The sequence below is a fragment of the Panicum virgatum genome, chromosome 6N (assembly GCF_016808335.1).
Source record: "Panicum virgatum strain AP13 chromosome 6N, P.virgatum_v5, whole genome shotgun sequence".
In the NCBI taxonomy this organism is placed as follows: domain Eukaryota; kingdom Viridiplantae; phylum Streptophyta; class Magnoliopsida; order Poales; family Poaceae; genus Panicum; species Panicum virgatum.
Genome location: NC_053150.1, coordinates 1,582,403 through 1,601,843, shown reverse-complemented (window position 1 = coordinate 1,601,843; position 19,441 = coordinate 1,582,403). Strand labels below are relative to the sequence as shown.

At 46.0% G+C, this 19,441-nt stretch overlaps 3 protein-coding genes across 3 annotated transcripts; 2 read left to right on the top strand and 1 right to left on the bottom strand.

The window, feature by feature from the left end:
* Positions 1 to 222: 222 nt before the first annotated feature.
* On the top strand, positions 223 to 5,903 carry LOC120678670 (succinate dehydrogenase [ubiquinone] flavoprotein subunit, mitochondrial-like). Its single transcript, XM_039959951.1, has 16 exons — positions 223 to 389; positions 545 to 700; positions 2,130 to 2,217; positions 2,390 to 2,536; positions 2,616 to 2,756; positions 3,145 to 3,230; positions 3,316 to 3,408; positions 3,487 to 3,550; positions 3,695 to 3,838; positions 3,927 to 4,114; positions 4,206 to 4,380; positions 4,454 to 4,624; positions 4,806 to 4,875; positions 4,971 to 5,091; positions 5,190 to 5,227; positions 5,552 to 5,903. Exons 1-16 carry the CDS (start codon positions 315 to 317, stop codon positions 5,652 to 5,654), a joined length of 1,860 nt encoding a protein of 619 aa, XP_039815885.1. The 5' UTR covers positions 223 to 314; the 3' UTR covers positions 5,655 to 5,903.
* Positions 5,904 to 6,034: 131 nt separating this feature from the next.
* LOC120678671 (uncharacterized acetyltransferase At3g50280-like) lies at positions 6,035 to 7,986 on the top strand. Its single transcript, XM_039959952.1, has one exon. It carries the CDS (start codon positions 6,435 to 6,437, stop codon positions 7,872 to 7,874), a length of 1,440 nt encoding a protein of 479 aa, XP_039815886.1. The 5' UTR covers positions 6,035 to 6,434; the 3' UTR covers positions 7,875 to 7,986.
* A 7,548-nt stretch (positions 7,987 to 15,534) lies between these two features.
* LOC120679709 lies at positions 15,535 to 16,828 on the bottom strand. The gene is made up of 3 exons (XM_039961365.1): positions 16,232 to 16,828; positions 16,001 to 16,156; positions 15,535 to 15,900 (listed from the first exon to the last, which is right to left on the bottom strand). Exons 1-3 carry the CDS (start codon positions 16,826 to 16,828, stop codon positions 15,751 to 15,753), a joined length of 903 nt encoding a protein of 300 aa, XP_039817299.1. The 3' UTR covers positions 15,535 to 15,750.
* Positions 16,829 to 19,441: the final 2,613 nt, after the last annotated feature.

The following is a 19,441-nucleotide window of genomic DNA, read 5'->3' as shown; positions in this document are numbered from 1 at the left end:
CAGAATTCCAAAAAGAAAAGCAAAAGTAAAAGTAGATGAAAACGACAAAATGAGGAATGGTAGTATTCCCCCAAAAATAATGGTATTGCCGTAAAATCTCCAGAATTTTGAAGGGCAAAGTGGTCCCTTCCAAAGCCCTACCTTCAGAGAATAAACGAAACGAAACGAAACGATCTTCACCTGCCAACCTCCCCCCGCCGTCGTCTCGTCTTTCTCCACCGCCGCTCTCCCCTCCCCTCCCCTCCCCTCTCTCCCACTCTTCCAGAACCCCCTCGCGCGCGCGCGCCGCCGCCGCGAGATCCGCTCCGCCCGCGATGTGGCGCAGCTGCGTCTCGCGGGGCCTCTCCAGGGCCAGGGCCTCCGCCTCCAGGCTCCTCTCCACGGCACCGGTACGACTCCTGATCCGCCTCACTCCGCTCGACCGATCCACTTTCCTTATCCGGATCCCCCCGTCCGCTTGTTGGTCGCTGGTCGTGGAACCGGCGATTTGCCGTGGTCCGGACGGCGGGATGAGAATGCCGTGATTGATCCCTTTCGTTTGCAGTCGTCCTACACGGTGGTGGACCACACGTACGACGCGGTGGTGGTGGGGGCCGGCGGCGCGGGGCTCCGGGCGGCCATCGGCCTCTCCGAGCACGGCTTCAACACGGCATGCATCACCAAGCTCTTCCCCACGCGCTCGCACACTGTCGCCGCACAGGTAACGCTACTGTGCCTGCTCAATAGCTGCGCTTCGAGTCCCAGTTACAGGCTTCCCATGCGCTAAGTAATTAATAATGGTTTGTTAGGGTCCTCATTTTGTCGGTGGCATGATTTTAGGGTAGTAGTATGCTAGTGGATTTGGTGTATATGCGGTTGAAATTTCGTTAACTGGATCTGAGCAAGCTTAGGTTGCATTGCATCCACGCTGTTGCAACGAGCAGGGAGGCATGGGGCATTTGCTCTTAGAGTCTTAGTTGAGCAGGATGAGCGTCATGTTTGGCTTTCAAATTTCTTGTCAGTTAGCGGTGGAAAATTAAGTGCCTAGAGTTTTCAGTTTTGTATGGAACTAAACAGAAACCATTGCCATGTATGGTTTTGTTTTTCTTTGCCATTGTGCTGTCTCTTTGTCATGTTGCCTGGTAATGCACTTGATGTTTTCTTGGCACCATTCTTTGTATAATCCTAGTTGTCAATTTGTCATGCACAAACAGTTGCTTATCATGGTAGGTCTAAGATTTGCATACAAGCTTCAGCTTTTAGGTATGCAACTTTTGCTTATCAGGGTAGGTCTAAGATTTGCATACAAGCTTCATCTTTTAGGTATGCAACTGTTGCTCTAGGTCTATTCCCTGTAATAGAAGATGCTCCCTGTAATGATGTGGCAGCTGTTTTCCGCGGACATGCAACAACAACAACAACATAGCCTTTTTCCCAAGCAAGTTGGGGTAGGCTAGAGATGAAACCCGAAAGAAATAAGTTCAAGGTTCAGGCACATTGATAGCTAGTCTCCAAGCGCTCCTTTTTCCGCGGACATGATTGTCGCTAATTAGTTTTGTTTCGCTTAAATTGGATTTGAGCATCTTGTTTGCTCAGTGGCATGATTTTTTTTGCAGTAACATTCTAATTGAATGCTTAAACTAGTGAAATGTTGTTAACTAGCGCTGAGCTGCTAGCTTGAGTAATAGGTTGTGTCCAATTTATTTGAAGGAGTCATGGGCGATCTTTTTTCAATCCAGCACTTACTTATTCTTTCAATCCAGCACTTCCTTATGGTGAAAGTGTGATTTAGGGGTTCTATAATTGGCATTATGATAGGGGCAAAAAAACATGTAGCATAAAACCTGTCTATGTAATCAAAATTAGTTTCAACATACTGACCAGCCATGACTAATATGTGTATAGTTTGCCATCGAGTTATTCTTGTATTGTGATGTCGTGCCTTTTGTTTGTAGTTAAAATTTCTTCGTTTTCATACCTTTGATAACCCTAGTTCACATGGCTCAACCAGCATAGCAGCAGTTTTTATTTTGTCAAGTAGATCCGAGGTTGCATGCAAGTTTTTCAGCATTGATGCAAGAATATTTGCTCCAGTAAAATGCAACGCATATTATGCATTAAGCCATTAACTTGCCAGAATGTGATATCAGGGAGGCATAAATGCTGCACTTGGAAACATGACTGAAGATGATTGGAGGTGGCATATGTATGACACTGTTAAGGGAAGCGATTGGCTTGGTAAGCTAATTTATCATAATTGGATTTCATTGGAAAAGCACGGACATCTTTAGCTTAAAACAGTTTTTCTTAATAAGGGTTAACAGGGAATGATATCTTCAAGCAATTATCCAAGTGTCAGGAGTTTTGACAATTTTTTATTTTTTAATGTGCCATTCTCATCCATTTCCAGGTGACCAGGATTCTATTCAATATATGTGCAGAGAAGCACCAAAAGCTGTTATAGAGCTTGAGAACTATGGATTGCCATTTTCAAGAACCGAAGAGGGAAAGATATACCAACGCGCCTTCGGAGGACAGAGCTTAGATTTTGGAAAAGGTCATAGTTCTGGAACTTGTTTGAAATGCACCCTCTCACTTATTGTAGTCTGCTTGCTCTAACTGTGTATCAGCATCAGGTGGACAAGCCTACCGTTGTGCCTGTGCTGCTGACAGAACAGGACATGCTATGCTACACACACTTTATGGCCAAGCAATGAAGCACAATACTCAGTTTTTTGTGGAATATTTTGCATTAGACCTTATCATGGACAATGAAGGTAAGAAAGTTTTTTTTTTGTGCTGTCAGTTTCCTTTTTACCTAGTACTTTACACTGCAAGACTTAAAAGGGTGGATTAGAGAAGAATTCCATAGGTTGCTACTAGTTGCTCTATACCCTTTTCTCTCTTCGGTGCTTTGTTGGGCTTACATGATTGTAGCACTTTTATGTATTAACCCATTATTGCTGTGTTGGTCTCTTTTAATCACTATGGTGTTTCATGAACCTAGGTTTGCTTATAAAATATAGCAGTTCTTTCTAGTAGTTATGGTTTCTCTTGCCTATTCCTGTAATTGAACTAATTTTCATAATTCTATTACATGCCTACATATGAAGCTTATGCAGTCCATGGTTAAACTTCTATTTATGAACTTGCATCAATTTCCAGGCAACTGTCAGGGAGTCATTGCCTTAAACATGGAGGATGGCACCCTTCACCGTTTCCGTGCTTCTAATACAATTCTAGCCACAGGAGTAAGCCATCTTACAAATTTGGGGTATAAATTGTTTGTTTATATTGACAACAGTGATGAGTTTGCTTTTTCTTTTATGAACACAGGGTTATGGCAGGGCCTATTTCTCAGCAACCTCAGCACACACATGTACTGGAGATGGAAATGCTATGGTTGCACGTGCTGGTTTGCCTCTTCAAGTGAGTCTTTTATCCAGGGCTGTGTTGGCTATTTGCATTTTCCTGTCCTGATCATACTTGCCTCATATGCAATTGCAGGATCTTGAGTTTGTGCAGTTCCATCCTACAGGCATTTATGGTGCTGGATGCCTGATTACTGAAGGTTGTATATATCCAACCCTTTCTTCTTGTGCTTAGCTTAGGCAATTCATTTGTTTGTAAACAAGTCTCTTGATGGTGTATTTCTGCTCGTGAATGGTTTTCTTTTTCTGGCAATTTATATACTTTGTTCTCATTTTGTCATCAGGATCCCGTGGTGAAGGTGGTATCCTTAGAAACAGTGAAGGTGAACGGTTCATGGAACGATATGCTCCTAGTGCAAAAGATCTTGCTTCTCGTGATGTTGTTTCAAGATCGATGACAATGGAAATTAGAGAAGGCCGTGGTGTAGGTACGTGCTACACCACTAATTTCATGTTGGGTGCCTATGGGTTTTCCTACCTTCCTCATGGAACTTATCTTTTCATCTGATACTGTAGGGCCATTGAAGGACCACATTTATTTGCATCTGAACCATCTGCCCCCTGAGGTTCTGAAGGAAAGGCTTCCTGGTATTTCTGAAACTGCTGCCATTTTTGCTGGTGTTGATGTCACCAAGGAGCCAATTCCAGTTTTGCCTACCGTGCACTATAATATGGGTGGTATCCCAACAAACTACCATGGGGAGGTTTGTACTGGACATGCAGTAAACATGATTAGTATGGGTTTAATTTGCCGGTATTATAATAGCAATTTTATTCTATTGTTCTGCATAACAGGTAGTGGATATCAAGGGTGATAATCCAGATGCTGTTATTCCTGGTCTGTTGGCTGCTGGTGAAGCTGCATGTGCATCTGTCCATGGTGCAAATCGTCTAGGCGCAAATTCACTTCTTGACATAGTTGTTTTTGGCAGAGCTTGTGCAAACAGGGTTGCTGATATTTCTAAGCCAGGCAAGATTTTTTCTTGGTACTTGGTAATTCTTCTCTTCCTCATGCTCCTAATTGATGTTGCACTGTGTTATAGGTCAGAAGCAGAAACCTCTTGAAAAAGATGCTGGAGAAAAGACCATAGCCTGGTTGGACAAACTGAGGAATGCCAATGGGTCATTGCCAACTTCCAAGATCCGTCTCAACATGCAGCGTGTTATGCAAAATAATGCTGCTGTATTCCGTACACAAGAAACTCTTGAAGAAGGTATTCCTCATGTACTCTGTCTAGCTCTACACCTTGTTCTACTGAGTATTGTCACCTGTCATGATAACCTGCTGAGAACTATCAATAGAAGGAAATAATCAGGATACAAATGACTCAACTGGGGCTGGTATCCATGGAAAACAAAATCACCATCTATTCTCACCAACCTTTTGTTTATTAGGTTGTAAGCTGATTAGCAAAACATGGGAGAGTTTTCATGATGTGAAGCTCAGTGATCGGAGTCTCATTTGGTATGTTCAATCTTCCTCATAAGAACTGGTCAACTTCTCTGGCTTGTTTGTTTCATTTTTCATCCATTTTATTCCTTTGTGATTTGTTTTCACAGGAACTCTGACTTGATAGAGACCATTGAGCTGGAAAATTTGTTGATAAATGCATGCATAACTATGTATTCAGCGGAGGCTCGGAAGGAAAGCAGAGGAGCTCATGCTCGTGAAGATTTCACGGTTTGCAGCTGCTCTCTTTACTTCTATTCTTTTTGCTTCTACTTTTACCACATGCTTAAATGTTGTGATAATTGTTTTTTCCCCCTCCATGCTTACAGACAAGAGACGATGAGAAGTGGATGAAGCACTCACTGGGGTAAGTATCTCTGCTCATTAATCCTCCAGAATAGTCTCAAACAATTTCTCCTGTTGTTATGCTGCATCATTTACATGACAGACGTAAAACGTACCTGCAAAGCAGTCAACTTGCGCTTGAATGAATCTATAAGCAGTAGCAATGTATACCATGCATCAGGAGGTAATTAAAAATAAAACCTTGGGAACATAAATTCAACAACCAACATCTATGGTGGCCATAAAACGAAAGGTGCTGTGCGAGTGCAGAGAAATCATCTGAAGGAAGCACAGTTGTCTGATTTAGTAGTAACATCTAGATTTATTTATGTTTCTTCCTGTACAGGTACTGGGAGAACGAGAAGGTTCGCTTGGCGTACAGGCCAGTGCACATGAACACATTGGACGACGAAGTGGAGTCATTCCCACCAAAAGCGCGTGTGTATTGATTGATTCAGGCCTGGACACCACAGGAATTCTCTGTAAGGTGTTAATAAAGCAGGAGATGGGCATTCCTGGCTGAGAACGTGACCAGTATTCCGTCCTTTTTTTTTTCTTTTTCACTCTGTATCGTGTAATTTGATAGGAATAAAGAAGAAACACATGCTAATGCCTGACCGACGTTTGTGTAAATGAAATTTTGCATGGTTGGTAATACTCTACCCTATGCTCTGAACTCATGCGTGTGTTGGCTGATTCGTGCATAGTGCAGTAGCTCTGTTCGATTGGTCCTTTGGCTGTTTGGCGACCATACATAAACGTGCCGATTGCATTTGCGCTTGGCAGACCAAATTTTAGTTAAACGCAGAAGAATTCCGGATCGATTGCATTTGCGCTTGGCAGACCAAATTTTAGTTAAACGCAGAAGAATTCCGGTTCGAAAATGCACGCGGATATTAGCATTTTGCTTGTTTCTTGCCATTTGTGCCCCTCAAATTCCTGTTGGCTGTAGAACAACTGATTATCAGGTGCTGGGATTATCATTCTTGGTCAACACCATCAGTCTTGTATATATGATTTTTTTTTCTTTCCTACAAAGGAATCGTTTTCGCCATCTTGTATCTTCTGGATCTCAATCTGTTGTGGTTGGTGAATGCGTGGGTGGATGCGGCCGCCGGGCACTAAAATAATACACATCAAATTCATCGCCGCATGTCTTTTTGGACAATGAATTCATCGTCGCACACCAGTGAACAGCCACTGAAGAAGAAGAAGAGAAGGTGACGGTGATGGAGGGCTCTGCGCCTGCTTGCCACGGCGTCCGCGTCGTGTCCCGGCGCCTGGTCCGGCCGTCGCCGTCCACGGCGAGCAACCCGGGCTGCGGGGCGACGAGCCCGGAGCCGGAGACGGTGCATCTCTCGCCGTGGGACCTCCAGATGCTCACCATCGACTACATCCAGAAGGGCGTCCTGCTGCCCAAGCCGCCGGGTCCGGGCGGTGCCGGCGACCACCTCGTCGAACGCCTCGCCTCGTCCTTGGCGCGCGCCCTGGCCAGCTTCCACCCCTTCGCCGGCCGCCTCGCCGTCGAGGAGACCGGGGGAAGCAGCGGCGACGACGGGACCGTCACGGTCTCGTTGCGCTGCACCGGCGACGGCGCCGAGTTCGTGCACGCCGTGGCGGCCGGCGTCACCGTGGCCGACGTCGCGGGGCCGCTCCACGTCCCCCGCGTGGTCTGGTCCTTCTTCCCGCTCGACGGGCTGGTGGGCGCGGACGCCGCGGCGGGCTCCCGGACCCGGCCCCTCCTCGCTGCGCAGGTCACCGAGCTCGCCGACGGCGTGTTCGTCGCCATGTCGCTCAACCACGGCGTGGCCGACGGGACCGCGTTCTGGCACCTCTTCAACACCTGGTCCCGCATCAGCCGGAGCACGGGCGCCGCCGGCGAACGCGACGAGAGCGCCATCCCCGTTCCGCCGCCGGTGCTGGAGCGCTGGTTCCCGGACGGCTGCCCCGTCCCTGTCCCTCTGCCGTTCGGCAAGCTCGAGCAGATCGTCCGGCGGTTCGACGGCCCGCCGGTGGAGGAGTGCTTCCTCGCCTTCTCCGCGGAGAGCGTCAGGGAGCTGAAGGCGAGAGCCAACGCCGAGGCGGCCGGCCCGGCCATCTCCTCCCTCCAGTCCGTGCTGGCGCACGTGTGGCGCGGCGTGACCCGCGCCCGGCGCCTCCCGCGGCAGCAGGAGACGTCCTACACCGTACTCGTGGGGTGCCGGGGGCGGGTGCGGCGCGTGCCCCAGGCCTACGCGGGCAACGCCGTGGTGCGCTGCGCGGCGGGGGCGACCGCCGGTGAGGTCCTGGGCAACGGGCTCGGGTGGGTGGCGGCGCTGCTGGGCCGCGCCGTCGCGTCGCTGGACGAGACGGCGCTGCTGGACTCCGTGGCGAGGTGGCACAGGGACCCCAGGTTCGCGTACCTGGCCGGGTGGTGGCACCCCGCGGTGCTGGTGACCGGGAACTCGCCGCGGTTCGACGTCTTCGGCAACGACTTCGGGTGGGGGAGGCCGGTGGCCGTGCGCAGCGGGAGCGCGAACAAGGTGGACGGGAGGGCGACGGTGTATGAGGGGATCGACGGCGGAGGAAGCATGGGGATGGAGGTCTGCCTCTCGCCGGAGGCACTGGCACGGCTCGTCGCTGATGACGAGTTCATGAGCGCGGTGACCACAACGGGGCGACGCCAGTAGTGGGTTTGAATCCAGTTGCGTATAGAGTCTTGTATGCATACAGTACTAAATAAATTTATTTGCAAAATCTCTTTATAGATGGGTATAACTTTTCGCGATGAATCTAATGACGGTAATTAATCAAAGATTGACTGTAGTAATACTATAGTAACCATCCTCTAATTATGCAGTTAAAGGCCTCATTAGAGTCGTCTCGCGAAATAGCGCAAGAGTTGTGAAGTTAGTTTTATAAACTGACTTTATTTAATACCTATAACTAATGGTCAAAGTTAACTATAGTACCTAGCGCTGCAAAACCAAACAGGGCCACTGTACCCCAAATCTGGGTTCCTTACTTCCTTGTGCCTCTGGTACATGTCCAAATGGGCCGCACGCACGGCACAGCACTCGCACTGTGGCACTACCATGCTGTGCCATGTAGCAGGCCCGTTTTTCGGCCCGTGCAGCCGCACAGGTTCCCAAAAGTTAGAGGTCTGCAAAATATAATGTATATGAGATATAATTATATTGTAGGTTTTGTTTTAGTTGTCTTTTGGTCCAATACGAAGCAAACTGTGGCCCAAATATGCCACAGAAGAGTAAACGTGTCGCTCGATTGTTGTCTTTCGATACCCGCAGACCGCAGCGCGATCGTTTCCGCATCCGCCATCACCGCTCGCCAGGCATGATGCGAGTCACAACGTCTCCACTTCCGTTTCCGTCTTCCAGACTTCGAAGGGCACTCGCAGGTCGCAGCGATCGAGCGATGCAACACCCAAGCGTCCCATTCGCGTGGCTTGGCGCCCTACCTGGTGCGGTGGCTGTGTATGTCACTAGGGCCCCAATTCATAGTTTCGCACAGGGCCTCCGGATTTGCTGGTACAGTCCTGCCGTATAGTGCCACCATGCCGAGGTCGCGGCCAAGCACGACACTATGGGGGCTTTGCCGTGCCGTGCCCATCGGCACGGTAACCCACCATGCCCATGCCAGCTCACCGCCGGCTGCGCCTGCGAGAAGCAGGGACTGGGAGAGACGGAGAGGAGAGCTCGAGGAGATCGCCGACTGCGCTGCCGCAGCTGAGAGAAGCAGGGGCACGGAGAGATGGAGAGGAGAGCTCGAGGAAGCTGCCAACCGCCGTGGACGAGGCCATGCAAGTGTCGCCACGAGCGAGGCCGCCGCTTGCATCACCGGCCGCTCAAGTGAGGCCGTTGCTATAGCCTGTGCCATGCCATCGCTGTCGGAGCTGCTGAGGCTCTGAGAAGGCAGAAGGAGGAACACGAGCGAGCGTGCGTGAGTCATAGCATGCGGTGCGTAAGGAATCAGAGGTAGCGGCTGTGAGGGGGAGGGATGTTTTAATAGATAGGGTTTTGATCCAACAACTGTTACAGGGCCAGGAGGTAAAGGAGCTGGAGGTGCAAGCAGATTCTGTACAAGAAGCCTATCTTACAGGTTCAGAGGCGACTAATGTAGCTGCTAAGAAGCTGCCCGCTACTAGGCCAAAGGCCAAGGGCGGGAATAAGTTGGAGGATGAGACTCTCAAGCAAACCACAGTTCGTAGAAGCACTCGATCCGAAGCAAAGGCTGATGAACATACTCTGCAAAAAACAACGCGGATGGCTGCGAAAAAGAACCTCGAATCTCCAAGTACTTCTTTTACCAGCTTTCCTGATTCACGCATTGTTTCAAACCTTGGTAAACCTTGGTAGGGTAGGCATCAACCTAGGGTCAATTGATAATGTTGTTGAGGCTTCTAAAGTTACTATCAAAAATCTAGAGGTTGATAGGTTTGTGGTTGTTGCTAATCAAAAAAAGAGTAAGTCAAATTCTAATAATTTACAAGTTGAGAGCGACATTGAGAGGGGAGATAGACTGGATGCATTTCTCAGCCACGCGTGGTATTCTAAATGAGAATATGCAGGATACGGAGAATGATCACATTATTGATCTTTCTCCTGTCCGCCGTAAGAAAAAGTATAACACTGCCAAAAATCCTAACAAAGGTGGACTTCCCAAAAAGCCAAAAACCCCTTCAAAAATTGTTCTCAAATGAAAGGGGTATTCTGGAATAGCAGAGGTCTTGCAAACTTGGCTAAACACAGATTTTTGGCTGAATTAGTTAAGGAGGAGCAAATTAATTTTATAGCTCTTTCCGAAACAGGTCGCGATGACTTCCCAGATCACATCCTAAAAAACTTGTATGGGGGACATGAGTTCCTTTGGCATAGTATGGCACCACACGGTAGATCTGGAGGCATCTTTCTTGGTGTCGATTTAAATATTTTTGATATTGGAGCCATAATTGAGGGAGATTTCTATGTGAAATTTACCTTAAGATGTAAAGCTGATGGATTCAAATTTGTGTTTTATTCGGTTTATGGACCAGCACAATATCAAAACAAATAAGCCTTTTTAGCAGAGTTGGTTAAACTTGCTCAAAGGAATCGCTCCCTTATCTCAGGGGGGATTTTAATATAATGAGAAGACCGGAGGATAAGAGCTCCGGGGAATTTGAGTTTAAATGGCCAACTTTGTTTAATGCTGTTATCGAATCTCTTGATCTCAAGGAGATTGTTATGTCAGGCCGCCAATATATTTAGGGCGGGACCTGGAGACAATCCGACATTTGAGAAGCTTGATAGAGTTCTTGTCAGTATGGATTGGGAAGATAAGTTTCCTCTATCAACGGTTGAAGCAAGAGATAGGAATATTTCCGACCATACCCCTCTAGTTCTCAACACAGGGGCGTCAACTCACCAAACCGAATAACGACCTTTCAAATTTGAGAGAGGTTGGTTAATACGGGATGGTTTCTATGCTATGGTTGCAAATATTTGGCAATCAGAGAACTCTGGACGTTCTCCACTAGAGCAGTGGCAGAATAAGATTCTTAGGCTCCGACAACATCTCAGAGGTTGGGCCAAGCATACAGCAGGGGCTTACAGAAAAGAGAAGAAGAGACTTTTAGCTCTTTTAGACGATCTAGATAAGAAGGCTGAGAATGCCCCTCTGTCCGATCAGGACATTAATCTTAAACATTATCTAAAAGAGCGTTTAGTGCTTCTTTTGAGAGAAGAAGAAATCAAGTGGTATGAGAGAGATAAGGTCAAGACTCTTTTAGAGGGAGACGATAACACAAGGTTCTTCCATCTAGTGGCTAATGGGAAGCATCAAAAGCAACATATATATAAACTTGAAAATGATTAAGGCGCTGTTGTTGGAGATGACCAACTCAAAAGCCATATCACTCAGTTTTATAAAAACCTCTTTGGGACTCCAGATACTTCGGAGATTACACTTATGGAAGATCAAATCTCGGATATTCCACAAGTGTCTCCAAAGGAAAATGATGTGCTCATCAGTGAGTTCACTGAATCTGAAGTGAGGGATACTGTTTTTCAAATGGAGCATAACAAGGCTCCAGGTCCTGATGGATTCCCAGTTGAATTTTACCAAGTCTTCTGGAATGTAATTAAGGATGACCTTATGGCTCTCTTCTCAGATTTTCACAGAGAGGATTTAAACCTCTACAGTTTGAATTTTGGGATTATTACTCTAATTCCCAAAATCCAAGATGCTACCAAAATTCAGCAATACAGACCAATTTGTGTCCTTAATGTCAGCTTTAAATTTTTTTACCAAAGTTGCCACGAATAGACTGAATAAAGTAGCTAAGACTGTGGTGAGTCCAACGCAGACTTCCTTTATGCCAGGCAGAAATATCATGGAAGGAGTAGTTATACTACACGAAACTATCTATGAATACATACCAAAAAGTGAAATGGGGTCATTTTCAAAATTGATTTTAAAAAGGCCTATGATAAAGTGAAATGGTCCTTCCTTCAACAAACTCTACGCATGAAAGATTTTTCTCCGAAATGGTGTAGATGGATTGAAGGAATGGTGACTGGTGGAAGTGTGGGGATGAAAGTTAATGACGAAATTGGTCCTTACTTCCAAATTAAGCGAGGGCTCCACCAGGGAGATCTTATGTCGCCTATCTTATTTAACATCATTGCTGATATGCTAGCTCTCCTTATTAACAGAGCAAAAGCCAATGGTCAAATAAGAGGCGTCATCCCTCATCTTTTAGATGATGGTTTGTCAATTTTGCAATATGCTGATGACACCATTATCTTTCTTGATCATGACCTGGAACAAGCAAAGAATCTAAAACTTTTGCTTTGTGCTTTCGAGCAATTATCAGGGCTAAAGATCAATTTCCACAAGAGTGAAATCTTCTGCTATGGTGCGGCTAAAGAGATGGAAGAGTCTTATACCGATCTCTTTGGTTGTAATGTAGGTGAATACCCTTTTAGATATCTAGGGATTCCAATGCACCATAGGCAACTTCTTAATTCTGAATGGAGAAATGTTGAAGAACGTTTTCAGAAAAAACTCTCTTGCTGGAAAGCTAAGTACCTTTCTTATGGTGGGCGTCTTGTCTTGCTAAACTCGGTACTTAACAGCCTACCCATGTTTACGATGTCCTTTTTTGAAATCTCTAAAGGGGTACTTAAAAATCTTGACCATTTCAGGTCAAGATTTTTTTGGCAAGGATCTTTTGAGAAACATAAGTATAGACTTGCAAAATGGGACATTTTGTGTCGTCCTAAGGACCAAGAGGGACTAGGTATCTTAGATTTACAATTGCAAAATAAATACCTATTGGCTAAATGGTTGGTAAATTTGCTTAAAACGGATGGCATGTGGCAAACTTTACTAACAAATAAATATCTAAGATCTAAGTCTCTCACTCAAGTAAAGACCAAACCTTATGACTCCTATTTCTGGAGGGGTCTTATGCATGTCAAAGATGAGGTGTTGGTCAAAGGTTCCTTCGATATTAAAGATGGGAGCAAAACTCGGTTCTGGGATGATACTTGGGTAGGGGATTTGCCTTTCAAAATTAAATATCCATCCCTTTATAATATTGTGCGTGATCCTCATGCAACGGTGGCAAAAGTAATGGCCACGAGTCCCCTCAATGTTTCTTTCGGGAGGGCTTTGGTGGATAACAAACTTGTGGAATGGCATAATCTGGAAGCACAGATTGCTCATGTTGAATTGGTGGAGGGTTCAGATACTTTTAGATGGAACTTAACCAAATGTGGGTTATATTCTGTTCGATCGCTGTATTTGCATCTTATTGACACACAACCACCATTTCAACATAAGATGATCTGGAAGTTAAAGATTCCTCTAAATATTAAGATTTTCCTTTGGTATCTACAAAGGGGAGTTGTTTTAACTAAAGATAATCTCGCTAGAAAAAACTAGAAAGGAAGCTAAAAATGTTGTGGCTGTAATAGTGATGAGACTATCCAACATCTATTCCTTGATTGTCCTTATGCGAGTATGGTTTGGAGGATTATCTTTTTTGCCACTGGTCTGAATCCACCTAGATCAATAAGCCGTATGTTTGGCACCTGGCTTACTAATCAACATAAAAAGACTAGAAATTTGATTTGGGTTGGGGTCGCTGTTGTATGCTAGGCTATTTGGCGATGTCGAAATGATAATATTTTTAACAAAATCAAAGTTAATTTGATTTTACAGGTTATCTTCAGGGGAACGTACTGGTTACGTTTCTGGGCGCAGCTGCAGCGTGATGAGCAAGCCAAGAACACACTCTCTTTGATGAGCAAAAGTATTGAGATGATTGCTTTGGAGCTGTCCAATGGAGAGTGGAAGCATATATATATCGTTTGCTTTAGTTCTTTTGTCCGTCTTAGAGACTGGTCTTGCTCTTTTTGTGTTTTGGCAAACTCTGTAATAATTGGTTGTGTACATCTGCGGACGTAGAGGCCGGATGTTTCATCCTTTATCTAAAAAAACTGTTATTCATCTAAAGGCATCCAACGGTAGGAAACCACCAAGCTGCGTCGTGCCGGCTCATTTTTCATGTTGTGCCGGGCCAGCACTGCGGGCCGAAGACGCAGCCCAGGCATAGGCACGACGTGGGCCAGGCTAGGCACGAGCACGATGCCTACCGTGCTGCACCGGGCCGGGGCTATGCTTCTTTGTCCGGGCCCGTGCTAGTCTAGCGGGCTGAGCCTGTTTGGACAAGCACCTCTCCTTGCCTTTTTTTCATTTTTATATTAAAAAAACAAAACTTCAAAAATATATGTCGAATAGGGAAATTTTCAAAAACAGGGTGCCTGTCGCCCATCCAGTTGGCGACATGACCTAAATGTAAAAAAATTTACATTTAGGTCCTGGCGCCCAGGGCGCATTATACAGTGAACTTGTAAAATCGATATAAAATAGTATAAAAATAAAAAAAATACAGCATCAACTGTTCTGGATTCTATGAAATAAGCTCTACAACTTTTGTTACATAAAGTTTTTCAATTGATCAATGTATCTAAATCAAGAAAAATAGTTCTTGTACTTAGAAAAATCTGAAATAATTCATTTGGTCTAGTTGTGCTTATCTAAAATTTACCAAACTTTTTTTATAGCTCTTAGGAAATAAAATAATGATATTGTAAAAGTTATGGCTTCTAATACTCAGTATAGAAGCATGGATAAATAACCCATTTAAACTAGACATATTGCAAGATCTAATTTAAAAACATATTCTAGATATGTTTTATGGGCCTACCAATTTTGTACAAGCCTATGCTCACCATATGCAACACTCTGGCCAAAGATGACATGCATCCAAAGGATAGATCTTGAGATTTAAATAAAAGTGCATTAAACTAGTATTTAAAATAGAGAAAGATACATTGATCAAATGAAAAACTTTATGTTACAAAAGTTGTAGATATTGTTTCATAGAATCCAGAACATTTGAGTTTGTATTGTTCTGATTTTTTTACGATTTTATATCGATTTTACAAGTTCACTGTTTAATGCGTCTTGGGCGCCAGGACCTAAATGTAAATTTTTTTTACATTTAGGTCATATCGCCAACTGGATATGCGATAGGCACCCTATCGCCCATTAGGGGGGCGACAGATACCCATTTTTGAAAATTTTCCAATTCGGCATATATTTTTGAAATTTTGTTTCTTTTAATATAAAAATGTAAAAAGCGCCCTCTCCTCCCTAGGCAGACATTAGCAGAGGAGAGAGATGCTTTGCTCGAGACAAGAGAATGCCGTCTTTAGAAGAGGCGGGCAGTTGTCCGAATGGATACCTGCTGTAAGAATTTTTGAATATATTATTTGTCAAAAAGATGGAAATATTTGATTTTGACCAAGTTAAAAAGTTGTTATATTTTGGAACATAGGTAGTAGATAATTAGGGAACTTCGATTTGTTGGTTAGCTTAATTTCAAATAGTAACATAGTTCTGTTATCTAGTTATTAAGTAGTTGTTAGCAGTAACATAATGAATTCTTAATCAAATCAAAAGATTGTGAGAAGTTTATTCCGTATGCGAGTCGGACTACCTTTCATCAATCAAAATCCTAACTCCGAATCCGAACAAATCAACCGGAATCCCAATTGGATTCCGGACAATCAAACGCATGACCACAACACGGACTATATATGGAGTGAACAAACACAAAGTTGGTGATATTACTTTGCTGAAAATGCATGCTCTCAAAGTCCGCATTGGTTGATGAATGAATTTATAACACGTATGTCTTTTGGAAAATATTACAAGTATTAGCTTGTGCTTTCAAGATCGACAGCAGATAGTGGTAGGGAGTCGACCGACCCTCCTCGAACAGTTTTAAGGTTGGATCAGATTCTGAAGGCCACGGGTTGACCGCCGGAGATCCTCTGCCTCAACGAGTCTCTCTCTTTGTCCGTGCTCGGGAACCCCGTCCCCGCGGCGCCACACTTGCTGCAGGGCGTGTTCCTGCGCATCCTAATCTCCTCCAGGTTGACGGCTGCATCCACCAGACGGCGTATGCAGGCTACAACGTTTTCTCCCGTGCTGTCAAGGCCTAGAATATAGTGTAACCCGAGTGAGGCCGTAGTGCCTGAAACCAGCGGCTACTTCCCATGGCACCTTTCTCTTCTTGGCTGCGTAGCCACCCTCGTTGATCTCATCATCATGTTGCAAGCCGCATTCATGATCATCACATAGCTATGAATTGATGAACAAGAGAGGAGATCATCGATACGTTGTTCAAACATGAATGATGAATTGCAGTCTCATAATGAATGAATGCAATGTACTACTCTACCTTGATATGCAGCTCCTTTAGGCAAGGTGAAGTTTGGAGTAGGAAGCTAATCCAAGATACTAAGCCACAATTCTCATGAAGATTACGAATCTTTAGATGCTTCAGATTGTGAAACATATTCATAAACCGTTTTGGGCCTTCAGGTTTAACCCAGATCTGCACGGATCAGAAACACTAATTAATCAATTAATTAAACACACTATAGCTAGCCAATGATCAAGTACTGCTTACATCTTGGCCTCTGAAATTGAGACGCAGGTCGGTGATGGCGCTAGTACTGTTGGCAACCATCTGGCTTAACTTGAGAGTCGGTTCGCCAACGGCTCGAAGGGTAGACAGGGTAACGGTGGCGAGGCGTGGAACGTGACCCAAGGACATGGGCGGCCGCGTCCTGCACCACCACCAGCCGCGGTGAGCCAACCGTTGTAGCATGGGGAGCCAGACGAGGTCGATGCCCTCGAAAAAAGAGCAGTAGGAGATGGTCAGCTCGGCCAGCCGCGCGTGCCGCACGCGCCACGCCACTCGTGACACGGTGCTGCAGAAGTGCAGGGAGAGGGCCTCCAGCCTGGTGCAGGTGCTGAGGACGTCGTGGAAGTCGGCACCACCGCGGAGCATCACGTCTGACATGGTTAGCCGCGTCAGGCCCCCGAAGGTGCCCGGGCAGCCGTCCAAGAGCGCACTGAACCGCCGGCCACACGCGAACCCTATGTTGAGGGCGCGCATGTCGCAGCCGCGGTCCGTTAGACTGTAGGTGGTCGAGATGGCCAGCTCGACGGCGCGCGCCTTGCCGCTGGCCATGGCGTCGTCGAGGAGGCGGCCGATGGACATGAAGTTAGTTACCCCTCAGGAGAAAGCTCACGGCAAGGGTGCAGGCGGGGGTCTCGCCGGCGGCACGGGCCGCTAGTAGTGCCACGATTGCTTCGAGCATGGCTTTGCTTGCTTTGGCTATTGTGTCAGCCTCCGGCAACTCCATCTCATCATCACCCGCGTCCTCGTAGTAGTTGTAGTCTTCCTCGCCTGGCAAGAAATCTCTCCAGTCCAGCGCGAGCCTCGGAAGCTGATGAGAGAGACTCCGCCATCGCCGAGATAGGACGCCCACCTGCACAGCATCACGAAGATGGAGCTTCTCCAGGATAGAGACGAGTACGTCGCTGGGGTAGCTTATTAAGCAGGTCCTCTTCATTTTTCTTCTCTGACGGACTAATAATATTAGCAGATTCCGTGGCCATGGCGGCGTTCTAGTAATGACCAAGAAGAGACTTTTCTGCGATCGGATCTTCCGGCACGATTTATGCGCATATTTATGCAACCCTACAACCACGCAAGTATATTTGCAAAACATTTTCACAAATGGGTGCAACTTTACACGACAAATCTAATGAGTCTAATTAATCCATGATTAGCTACAGTAAGTAATCATTCTCTAATCATGCTGTCAAAGGCCTCATTAGATTCATCTCGTGAAGTAGCGCAGGAGTTATGAAGTTAGTTTTGCAAACTATCTTTGCAAACTGTCTCAAACACTATATACATATATACATGTTATGAAATATTCATGTTGTTTGAATAAATGAAAGTAGATGTGTGATTTTCGTACCGGCTTGTTATAGTTGAATTCAAGCTCAGTCGGTATTGACGCGACTCCTAATTGTGTTTTGAGGAACCGAGACCATGCCTTTTGCATGATGTCTTCGAGATTTTGATATAATTCTGGTGGCTTATTCAAGGAGTCCCACACAGTAACTCGGGACCGATCGATTTCGATCACAAGTAGGATCCAGTGGAAACTGTTGATACATACATATGGATGCAAGAAATGTTAGATATATACACTTATTGGCTAGTTGAAGTGACTCAAAAAGTGAATGGACTCACTTGAAGTTGTACGGCAACAGAATGAATGTGCTATCGTGTTGCCCTTCCAAGGACATGATTAAATTATTCTCGGTCCGATTAGGATATTGGCGTACACACTCCTCATGTATAACATTCGGATCTATGAAGCCAACGTTGTAAATCCCGCTCTTTAGGCATTCTTGCATTTTCATCCTGCACGATTACAAATAAAAGGAGAGAATGAAAAATCTAAACAACTTAGTAGAGCTAGAGTATACAATTGACAGAAAACACTTACATAGACCATACACTGACGAGGGACTTGTCTAGGGCGTCTTGATGGAATAGAAACAAAAAATGGTCAAAATCAATCCAAATGTCATCCATTCCCCGATAGAAATGGGTATGTTTAATTCGAGCAGCTAGCATTATATACCCCTCTGCACATGCTTTCAAGTACCATTGATGTAACTCACGCATTCTTGTTGGTAGGGTGTCAATCAACTCTGGCCACATCAGAGGTTCCCCCCAGTACAAATGACTTTCTTCCTGCCCCTTGGTGAACCGGGATTTTTTCCTGACCTAGGAGCTGAGCTTTTGTGAGGTTCATTTCCTTGACAAACTCAGCAGTAGATTCATCCTCTTTTGAAAGCACTACTAGAGGGGGTACGCTTTGTTTGGGTTGTTCGCCGAGCTGGGGGACTTGGTTGTACCTCCGATTACTCTTCTTCTCCCATGATTTTGTAATCGAGCAGTCGTAGTCCGACATCAGTGGAGGCTTTGGTTGGCACATCATGGATAGATAGAATTTCTTCGCTGCCGGATCCACTGGTTCTTTTGGCGGAGGCTTCTTTGGCTTCAACTGCTTGCGCACGTCTTCTTGCAGCCAAGCATCCAATTCCTCTGGAGTCATTTCGTAACCTGACTTCTCTGGCGCGGGCTTCTCTTTCTTCTTTCGTTTTTGGGTCTTCTTATATCTTGGAGGTGGCGGTGGCAGCACCAAAGCAGATTTCTTCTTCTTTGCGGGGCGAGGAGATGGCGGAGGCGGACTAACACTAGGCTCCCCGGAAGCGGCCGGTGACGGCGATGGACTAACGCTGGGGTCCTGGGCTGCGGGCGGTGACGGTGGATCCACACGGGGCCTCGGAGACCCTTGACCAGCTGGCGGTGACCTCGGAGACAGGCTAGGATCCCTTCCTGCAATTTTTATGTACTGTTTTTTCCAACAGATCCAAGTGTCGAGAGCCTGTCCTAGTTCCTCTTCTCCATCGCCTCCAGGGATCTCGAGGTCGAGGTCTTCCCATCCTTTCTCGACACGGTCAACCATGACTCTAGCATATCCTTCTGGAATCGTCATGCCATGGATTGTCCCGCCTTGAACAGGGACTTCAGCAACCCCGTGAGCGACTACTTTCAGTTTTTTCCTTAGCGGAAATAGAAGCTCACAGGGGGTCCTCACGGCGATGTCGTCCACGGGGTAATGTTCCGCAACCGTTTCCTCTTGATCTGCGGCTGGGTGTTCCGTTCAAGCGACGCTGCTACGACGCTGCGAGCCGACGGGGTTAGTCTCCAGCTGAGCCGTTAATCTGGCTTCTGGTGGCTGCT